This window comes from Pieris napi, chromosome 3, assembly GCF_905475465.1.
Source record: "Pieris napi chromosome 3, ilPieNapi1.2, whole genome shotgun sequence".
NCBI classification, from domain to species: domain Eukaryota; kingdom Metazoa; phylum Arthropoda; class Insecta; order Lepidoptera; family Pieridae; genus Pieris; species Pieris napi.
Genome location: NC_062236.1, coordinates 12,859,072 through 12,870,447, shown reverse-complemented (window position 1 = coordinate 12,870,447; position 11,376 = coordinate 12,859,072). Strand labels below are relative to the sequence as shown.

The window sequence follows — 11,376 nt, the reverse complement described above, 5'->3', positions numbered from 1 at the left end:
TTTTTCTATCTATCATTAAAGTTCATTTTTGTCATTTCCTGGATACCAGCCTTACGCTGGCAATAGATGGACCGCATGTTGCAGCCGAGACCGACTGCTCTAGAGCGGTCGCTGCACGGCGATCTGCGGTTTCCATACTAAATTCATATCCGTAATACACGGACCGCTCGATCAGTTCCTGAGCGGTCGGAGCAGTTGCTCTGCGGTCGGGTTTCGCCGTGCGGTCGACAGATTAGAGCTGCCGGACCCACCATACACGGACCGATACAAGCGGTTGCTGCCGACCGTGCGCCACTCCCTCCCCGCTCCCCGCTGAGTACCAATCCCTTCCTCATTTTGGAGTCTGTCCATTGTATTTTATGGCTTAAAATACTAACTAATTCATCAAATGAAACCACGGACATTCTATAGTAGTTGAAAAACTTTTTAGTGTGTTCTCTCAGCTGGGGATACAAAGTATGAAATATTCGATGCTGTTCTTTTGATAGTAGTACAAGAAGCAGTGTTTCTTCATCAAAATCGATCTTGTAAATGAACTCGCATCAGTATTATTTTGCGGTCGAACACAACTGCTCCAAGCATTATGCGGTCGTGTTGCAGTCGTGTACGACTTCAACGCGACCTCTCTACAGCTGTCGATCTTGACTGCAACATGTGGTCCGTCTATGGCCAGCTTAAGGCGCATCACGACTTTTGAGCAAGCATACGCGGGGAAGGAGCTTATATATTTAAGGAGTTAACTCATGTCTCATGCAACTAAATAATCTATTAAGAGAAAAGAAAAATATACTCACCGATAAACGCAATGAGCGGCTGTTAACACGTACTGTTCGTTTAAAATAGACCCTCCGCAACTGTGCCAATCTTCGTTTCCTCTATGAATACGTATTGAAACTTGGTAGTTAGCCATGCCTGGGGTGGCATCTTTGCCACCGATTATTCGGCTGTCTCCATCTATAGCTTCCGAAACGTCCACTTCGCCTGTGAACGTCCTTTATTTTATTCAGCTACGTGTTCATGTTTCGTTTAATATACTGTGCAGTTGTGCACGGGGCAACTCATAAAAAATTGTTTTGGAGCGGAAGCCAAATAAAAAAAGATTTCATTGAATTCAGATGGTGCGAAATTAAATAATTCTCGTAAAAATTAAAATTATTTGGAAACAGGAAACATCACATGAAATACTTAGTAAAGTTCATTATTTACCAAAAAAACACTATTTGACTCTTACTACATGTTCGAGTCGTGTTCGTATCCATTGTAAGACTACACAGAACTGGGTATAAATTAATTAAATTAAATTTATCTTACCAAGGAGTCCTTGGGACAGTAGAAGTAATATTCCAAAATGGAGAAACATTTTCCTTGGAGTCCTATTCTTGCTTTGAAATTTCTAATTTTCTACTCTATATTTATACTAAAAATCTACATATTTTAATGGAAAAAATATGTAGATTTTTAGTATAAGTCCGAATCGTTGTTGTTTTTTCGTCCTAGAAATATATTAGAACGACTCATGGCCATGTGTAATACCTTTTCAGAATCCATATTAAATGCGCCAAAACATGTAATACAGGGTCACTTTTCGGTAGAGTATTTTTCACAGTGGGGTCCGAAATAAACAAAAAGTTTTGATTTGAAAAAAATTTATATCGTATAACTTAATATTATCTTCAATACACTCAATAAACAACTATAAATAGTATGTCTAACGCAAGAACTCATCAGTACCAATCTAGTGGATATTATGAAAAAGAAACAGGATGTAGATTTTTTCGAATTTTAATAAGAATTAGTAAAAAAAAGTCAATTTTCATATAAAAACAAAAATAAATCATAACTCTGCAGGGGTTGACCTTAGAGACCTCCCGTAGAACAATTTTTTGCCGCTGATGACCTCATCTATCCTCTATTTGCGTTTGATCCACGACTTTTTGGCCACCCTGTATAAAAAAACGTAATTTGTATTGGTGTTTAATGATATCGGTAAATGTTATTGAATTGTATGTGTGTTACTACACTGTAGTAGTTGATGGTGTTTAACCTTGTCGAAGTTGCGTGTAGACGCCAACTTCATCCATTGGGCTATGGTAAAAAGCTCCAGGTCGTGGTGGAGATCGACGTTCGTTGTGCGAAGTAAAGGACTCCATCTTCCCCGGTAAAGGTAGTTTTTCCCCTTTGACCACATGTAACGGCTTTGAACTGATATGCCTTTTTTAAAGATGGACTTTTTAAAAAGTATAAAAAACTAGCAGACCTGCCAAGCGTTGCTGTGGTTAAGGTTTTTGTTATATTACATGGTAGTAAAGTATTCAAGGGTAACGGTAGAAGAACACCAGTCATGGGGACCACCATGCTTTTTTGGTGGTTATGCCATTAAATTGTAGCTTATGAGACACGTTGGTACTTTCAACACAGCGCCATCTGTTAGAATTGTGACTATCAAATAATAAACAAATATTTTGCAATAAAATAATATTGCGGGTATAAATTGAGATATAAGCTAAATCCTATCTTTTAAGTTAGATCAAACTGCACACGGTGTGCAAATTTGATTGAAATCGGTTTAGTAGTTTAAGAGTCCATAGCAGACAAACAACGTGACGCGTAATTTATATATATTAAGATAATGTTGATGATAATTAATATTGCCATACAACCAGGAAACAACGAAAAAATACAACTATTAAATATATAGACGCCTTGTACAAATAAAAGGTATTTGATAACGTATGGTACGATACTTGAGCGATTTATGTAGAGAGAATTTAAAAACTATAAGTTTATAATTGTATTTTATAAAATAAGAAAAGAGAAAAGCCACACGTTTTAAAAACATAAGTAAAAATGTTCGACCTTATTGTTTTCTACCAAAACCAGATTATTTAAATTAAAAGTTATGTATTGAAAAGAAAATAATTGTTATACGTACTGCGTATCAACAGTTTCGATGGCCTTGGAGTGGTTTCTAGAAAAGGCATAATTTGTAAATCGATTTCTTGAATTTGTCCATATCACGAGATAAGTAGATTACACTTTAACGTTTCAATCTATCGGTTATCTGTAACTTGAATAGCGTTAATACGAATTTTTGTATGCAATTTAGATCTAGTTCTTCCAATAATTAAGAAGGCAAGTGTTTCTTTTATAATCGCTGGTCGCTCAGCTGGTGACCTCCTTGTATACCTTACCCATAGGTGGGCAGAGGCAATTGAGTCCAAGGGGGAGGCGCTGGCGGTAAGTTTGGACATAGCGAAAGCTTTCGATCGGGTGTGGCACAGAGCACTGCTCTCGAAGCTTCCAGCCTATGGGCTTCCCGAGAAATTATGTGATTGGATCTCCAGCTTTCTGGCCGATCGGAGCATCAAGGTCGTCATCGACGGAGCATGTTCCGACCTTAAACCCGTGAACGCTGGGGTCCCACAAGGCTGTGTTCTATCCCCGACCCTATTTATTCTGCATATCAATGATATGTTGCAACTTAGCAACATTCACTGCTATGCGGATGACAGCACTGGGGATATTCTTTACACTGGCCGGGCAGGTATTTCTCGGGCAGTTATTGATGAGTACCGGAACAAACTTGTGTCTGAAGTCGAAACTCTACTACGTGGAGTCTCAGACTGGGGCAGACAAAACCTAGTTCAATTTAACCCCAAGAAGACACAAGTTTGCGCGTTTTCCGCTAAAAAAACACCCTTTGTCGCTACTCCTCTTTTCGAAAACACTCTTCTTAGAGCCACAGCCAGCATTGGAATACTTGGCGTTTACATATCGAACGACGTTCAGTTTCGCGGTCACTTGGAGGGAAAGGCTAAATTAGCCTCCAAAAAGCTTGGTGTGCTCAGCAAGGCGAGGCGGTACTTCACTCCGGGCCACCGCATGCAACTATATAAAGCGCAAATTCGGCCCCACATGGAGTACTGCTCTCACCTCTGGGCGGGGGCTCCCCAGTACCAGCTCTTTCCACTTGACCGTATACAACGCAGAGCGGTTCGAATCGTCGACGACCAATCCCTCTCCGAGCGGCTTGATCCTTTGGCGTTGCTTAGAGATGTGGGGTCACTCTGCATCTTCTACCGCATTTACCATGGAGAGTGTTCAGAGGAGTTGTTCGGATTAATACCTGCAGCTGAATTTCTTCATCGGACGTCGAGACATAATACGAAATTCCACCCGTATCACCTCGACGTCCGCCGTTCCACAACTGAGCGTTTTTCAAGGCAGTTTTTGCCGCGCACAACCACTATGTGGAACCAGCTGCCCACTGAAGTATTTCCGAACCAATTCGACTTAGGGTCCTTCAAGAAAAGAGCGTACCTATTCTTAAAAGGCCGGCAACGCACTCGCGAGCCCTCTGGCATTGAGAGTGTCCATGGGCGGCGGTATCACTTAACATCAGGTGAGCCTCCTGCCCGTTTGCCCCCCGTTCTATAAAAAAAAAAAAATATTAAAAACAAAATATGGTATTATTATATCAAAAATTTCAATTAAAAGAAAATGTCGGTCACTGAAAGGCCCTGGCAAGAATAGATATTCTTCACTCATCTTATGCTCTGATCTGGTTTCTTGGGATGGTCATTATTAGCAACAGCCGTTCTGTGATGTGATAATATGAATTTTCAGTGTTCAGTTGTCTTCTTATTCCAAACAACATTATATACAATTAAACTATACGGTTTTAATAAACGAGATGGTTCGATAGCTACACTTAAAAAATCAAATCATTTTGGCCTTAGATTTCGATGTCTATTTGGGGAGCATTTGAATGATCTAAAATTATAGGTGTTATCAGAGCCAAGCCAGTAGGCGCGGTGGGCGTTAAAGTCTCTTAGTATCACGATTCCCGGGGATGGGACCTTTTCGAGCAGGGAATCTGTAGCCATTTGGGTCTCAGGCAGGCCGGTTTCGTAACGAGGTTATCCTTCGCTGTTCGAGCGAAGGTAACATGCGCATATAGAAAGAAAGTCTATTGGTGGAAAGACGGGGATCGAACCTACGACCTTCAGGGATAAGAGTCGCACGCTGAAGCCACTTTTAATAAAATTAAGAGAAATAAATCCTGCAAAATAATCGAAAGTTTTTGCTTCTCTATGCCTTTTATATTTCAACTTCTTAATATAAAATAGGCTGGACTTATAAGGAAAATAACTCGAAATAAATTAAACGAAGCTGTCTTTAAAAAATATAGTAATGCGGGGTACAGCAGTAAATATTCCGTGTCCGACTCCATATATGTATCGCAATGGCCAGTCGCAGATCAGTTTGGATCAGTCTAGAGAAATAAAACAATATATTTTATAAAACGTATTATTCCGACGTTTTTATGTAATTTACACGTGTTTGTAAATTTTTAAGGCCATGGAAACTAAAAACCATTATATTATAAATTTCTCATTAATTTCAAGGTTGAGTTGTAATTATTTTTTAAAAACAATTAAGTTAAATCTGGCAAAAAAACAATTAAATAACTTTAATTCTCTGTCTTACTCATTTCTCGCTTCAAACGATTAGTTATCGGTGAGCCTGCCTGATAGCAGCTTGGTGCAGACATCCCGAACTTATTTATATAATATATATGTCAGGGAATGCTCCGATTATTATTATTATTTATTTATTTGTTCAGATAAAATAATCCATCATTATGTTAGTATAAACTTACGGACTAGTGTTAGTATATTATTATTATTAAAAAGCTAAACATAAAACCTATGAAAAATTGTATGCGTAAACTTGTCGGTTCAGATCGACGAGTGTATGCATAAAATTTTTCAAATGCCTCATGATAGACGAAGACAGGTTATCTGCCACAGTCTTCAAGATGCTGTTCCGACAGCCTCGTACCCGGCTCAACAGAGATATTGTTTTAATTCTAATAATAGCCCAGAAGTCATTTGTACATAGGGTGCACTAAAAGTAGCGGGAATGGAATAATACCACTCTTCCTGTCATATTTAAATCTTTTTAATTGAAAACTCTTTTTTTTAAATCGAATACCATTTATTTATTTTAAAAAAGATTCTCGGTCTAATGTCACATAGTTTTGTCAAACTTGTTTAGTCGTTGAGAAAATGGAATTGACTCTAGAAAATTCAAGAGCGATGCTTTATTATGACTTTCGAAGTGGTTTATCACAGAAACAGTGTGTTGACCGGATGATTTCTGCATTTGGTGATGAAGCCCCATCCAAAACCACAATTTATCACTGGTTTGCTGAATTTCAACGTGGACGTGACGATGATCCCTGTTTAGGTTAGGCTATTAATGTAGCATTAAACGCTCGCATTCTTGATACACAGAACTGAGAGAGAGTAATGCCTAAGTTCGGTGATGGGTTTTCAATTTGCCTGTACATGTAGTGAGCAGAAGTTAAAAGCCATCTTTCGTTGAGGACACTAGCGCCGCAATTGTTTTGCCAATAACCGAATCTTATAGAGGCCTGCCACTTAGCTATTCCTTAGGGAGCATCTTGACCGCCAAGGATTGTTTGTTCTAAATCGCTTTTGCCTTAAAAAAACAATTGTTTATAAGAAAATCATTACGCCGACTTTTGTAATTAGACGATAATGTCAGCCACTCAGTGCTATGGTACACTGGTTATGCAAAATTAATATTTTTAACTCGAAGTGATCTTAAAAGTGTATGAAATTGACATACAAGGAACAACGTTAAGAATATCCAAATAATAATCATGTTGGCTCTCCCACAGTCACTCCAATGAGGACCAAAAATAGGAAGATTTCTTTCATGTTTTTGCTCCCTTGGTGATGATCGTCTTGAGAATGCTTTGAATTGAATTGCAAATTTTGCAAAATAATATTATATTGTCTGGCGATTGAAGAAATAGATAAAACATTAAGTATTTACGTAAAACGTGACGCATTTTATTGGTTGTAATAATTTCGATTTAAATATTAATTGTTTTTTTTACAAAATTTAAATTAATTTTGTAAAAAAAAAGCAATCAATATTTAAATTTTAAATTTTTCGTTTACGTAAGTCATTTTTAATTAATGTTAAAATTGCTTTCTATATGAACAGGAAAGAGACATTTTTCTTATATTTATATCATTTTCTTTCCCTTAGAATATTTCATAAAATTTATCGCGGTCAGCGCTGAGATGGGAAGGCGATGCGGATGACGATTTGGTTGGTAGAGGCACTCACTACACGTAGGCTTTGCACGCTTTGCTTGGCACACATTCGCTGCCAAAGTGTTAGCTTCCCGCCTTCAGGATAGCGTCCGAGGATCAGCCCCTGACCTCTGCGGATTATATTAAAACCTATGTATCTAGGAGCGCGTCCTCGAAATAGTTATCCGAAGCATCCTGAAGGAGATAGCCGTGATCGACCAGACCGACCAGGCTGAGGGACGACAGGAGAATATCGAACATGTGGCACTCGCGTTCTTTGATTCTACTCCGAGCATCAAAACGACTTTTAGCTCTGAGACAGCTGTAAGCTCTCTGGGCTAGGGGTGACACCCCACTCAAACATTCATCTACGTAGCATTGCCACCGCTGCCAGCTTTTAATTAAAATGCCTCGGTGCACGGTGGGGCGTGACACGACCTATTGCATCGTGCCGCGAGAACCAGTCCATCCCACACGCCGGCCCACTTCCCTAAACACAGCTCCCCGTTAAAGGATGGATGAAGTTGGCGTAAAAGCAACAACTACTATAACGAATGAAATAACATTGAGTAACAAACATACAAATCAATAATAATTAGCAATATCATTAAGCACCAATACTAATTATGTTGTCTTTAAATAATTTCCGTCTTTTGCATAATTTTCCATTAACTTATGTATATTTTCTAGTATAAATATATAGTTGAAATTTCAGAGCAAGGACAGGACTCGAAGGAAAATGTTTCTCCATTTTGGAATACTACTTCTTCTGTCCCAAGGACTCCTTGGTAAGATAAATTTAATTTAATTAATTTATACCCAGTTCTGTGTAGTCTTACGAAGGATACTAACACGACTCGAACAGCAAATAAGAGTCAAATACATTAGGGCTTAATTTTGTTGTAAAATAATGCCCTATTCGCATTTTTTTTTAACTGATGATGCACATGTTACCAAAATATAATTTTAATCTTTACGAGAGTTATTTAATTGCGCACAATCTGGACCGTCATTTGAATTCAATCAGTTCCTTTTTTTTTCTTTGGCTTCCGCACCAAAATAATTGTTATGCCGTGGCCCATGCACAACTGCACAGTATATTAGACTAAACATGAACATGTAGCCGATTAAAATAAAGTACGTTCACAGGCGAAGTGGACGTTTCGGAAGCTATTGATGGAGACAGCCGAATAATCGGTGGCCAAGATGCCACTCCAGGCACGGCTAACTACCAAGTTTCAATACGTAGTCATATAGGAAACAAAGATTGGCACAGTTGCGGAGGGTCTATATTAAACGAAGAGTACGTGTTAACAGCAGCTCATTGCATTTATCAGTGAGTATGTTTTCGACAAAAGTTTTCCATCACTGATGACCTCCACTTATAATCATTATTGACATACAGAACCTTTTACAACTTATTTAGTTTCACGAGTCACGACGAACTTTAATGATAATTATTTGTAATAATAATAATTATAATAATAATAATAGTAATAATAATTTATTGATTTAAAAAAACTTTTAGGGAAAACATGAAAGAAATGTCAATAATCGTTGGCACTCACATGATCAATAAAGGCGGCGACCGATACAAGATTAAGAAATTGATCCCTCATGAGAAGTATTCAAGGCAGACTCTAAAGAATGACATAGGCATCGTACAGATACAAGGCAAATTCAAATACAGCGATAAGGTTCAACCCATTGAGTTGTTAAATGAAATGGTACCCATTGGAAAGAAATGTCTCTTGACTGGCTGGGGATTAATAAACTATGTGAGTAGATTAATTTCTAAATTTTTTTAGAAATTTATCAGTTTTCCTAGGTCATTGTCTTGTCATAGGCTTGAGAAATGATGCAATCCGCTTTGAAATTTTTTTATTTTTCATTTTAGAATAGCACTGTTTTCAAAACCGAGAACCAAAATTGTCACGAATGACTGTGTATAATGATTTTTTGAATTAATTTTATATATTTAGAACTTTTTTACCATGTAACACCTATTTTTAAACATAAATAAATTTGAAGCCATTGGTGCTTAATTTTAGCTAATGCGAACTTTTGATAAATAACTGCGACTTAAATGTAAATGTCGTAAAACAAATATTGAATATTTTTGCTCCAAATATTAAAATAGTTAACAGTATTTTCCTTTATCTTTTAGGTTCTCCAACTTTTTATGAATTACTAAATTTCAAAATTCTGCTAACCGTCTACTTGAAAAGTCCACATTATGCACTTCCTAAAGTTAACGTTTTTGCTCCGTTGCTGCTCCATTTGAATCACCCAGATCTCTGACTCAAGTAGACGACGTAATCAAAATTAGCTTAGAATCTATTATTAACAAGAAACAGCTTAACAAGAAATCTTGGACTCAAGCATTTGTAAAGCGAAAGTTAGGTAGGTAGGGATTCGCAAAATTTCTATCGTCGCTTTACCAGCCTTGCTGTTTTCTGTCATTGTTCAGCAAATCTCATAAGTAACATTTTAAGGATGCCCTTCAAACTTTGAGATTGCTGGAGGTTTGGAAGAAGCTAGAAACGCTGTCCTAATTGCATGCACTGGTCAAAATTTTCCATTTTCTCTAAATTCACAGAGGAGCTGGGAAGACATAAATTACAAATTGACCTATATCAATCTTTTGAGCTGTAGTACAGGTTCGGCACGCGCTGGGCTTTTGGGCGTGGGTACGATTGAGGCTGGCTACTGGCATTACGCATACTCTTAGTCAAATCCAGGAACATTTTTTGAGAATTGCGACCTGTCTATGACTTGGGGTTCCGGTATGCGCTCTACATAAATGTCCCTGTGGCAGTGATGTTGATAAGCTACGAAATCATGGACTGTCATGCCAAAAAAGTGTAGGCCGCATTTACGAGACCGCGCTTAACGATATCAAACGCCGCTCCGCTGCCATCGTCAACGTGCCGAGCCGACTGGTATTGCAAGAAACGATGGCAAGAGTTAGATTTCATGATAGTATGGGGTGCAACCTGTTCAGACACGCTGGCCCCTTCCCATCTCCATGGAACCAACTACAGAGCTGGTGCGGCTTGTGAAGTAGCTGAAAAGGCTAAAGCATGAAAATACAGGGGTCTAGTCTCCGAAAATGATTTTTCCCATTCGATGTCGAGATCCTTGGTTCGTGGGGTCCTAGCGCTATAAGGCTGTTAAGGAAATAGCAAGAATGTAGGGTAGTCGACATCACAGAAGACCGAAATACTGGCAGCTACCTCAGACAAAGAATTTGGCTAGCTATTCAAAGAAGGAACGCTGCCAGTATCTTCGGAACCTTGCCTAAAGGGACTCCTTTTAATTAAATATTTTAGTTATTATATTTAAGGGTTATTGGTTGTTGATCTTTGTTACATTAATGTGAGTAAGCCGAATGGGTAACAACATGGAAATTCACGAGAGGTGGTTCACGATTTTACCATCGTTACGATAATATCCATTATTTTAAAATAGAAATGTTTATTTCCATTATTTTAACATCATTATTACAGACAAAGCAAACTTCACCAAACAATCTTCAAATGTTGGAGTACGAAACAATAAGCAATGACGCCTGCTCTAAACGAATAAAAAGCTCACTTTACGCGGGACAACTCTGCGCTAAGCGCCCGAACCATAAAGGTGCATGCTCTGTGAGTATTCAAATGTGCTACAACATTTGCAATAGATGATAGTTTCACGTTACAATCAGGATTTATCAAATGGTTTTAAATATAAGTTCACATCAATCATAGTATCTGGATAGAGAATGTCTTCAAAAGTTCCGAAAATCTATGTTTGCATTTAATTTTCTTGCATATGAGCAAGCGTTATGGTGAAGTTAAAACATCGTGAGGGAATTATGATTTCATATGCTGATGGAAAAAAATACTGATCATCTACACACCTTTGAAAACAAATGAGCAAATTTCGTTCTGAGACCGAACGCCACAATCACACACTTCTGGATTATTGTTGTTGTAAGGGAAGCCGATCAATAAGTGTTCATTAACAATATAACACATTCCTGTAAATCAAAACCTTTAAATGTTATTATTTCTCATGCAGGGTGATTCTGGAGGTCCTCTCGTTATTCAGGACGATAAGAACAAAACTGTTCAAATAGGAGTCGCGTCCGGGGTAGTAAATCCCTGCGCCAGCAACTATCCTGATCTTTTTGATTCAGTCCACAGTTTCTACGATTGGATACAGAGCAATATTAAATAAATTACTTTTTAAAATTCAA

The 11,376-nt window shown here is 38.0% G+C and overlaps 1 protein-coding gene across 1 annotated transcript; it reads left to right on the top strand.

Annotated features, from left to right (window-relative positions):
• The first annotated feature begins 7,848 nt into the window (after positions 1-7,848).
• LOC125063817 (chymotrypsin-2-like) lies at positions 7,849-11,376 on the top strand. The gene is made up of 5 exons (XM_047670463.1): positions 7,849-7,921; positions 8,283-8,469; positions 8,662-8,911; positions 10,643-10,783; positions 11,199-11,376. The coding sequence occupies exons 1-5, from the start codon at positions 7,873-7,875 to the stop codon at positions 11,355-11,357; spliced, it is 786 nt and encodes a 261-aa protein (XP_047526419.1). The 5' UTR covers positions 7,849-7,872; the 3' UTR covers positions 11,358-11,376.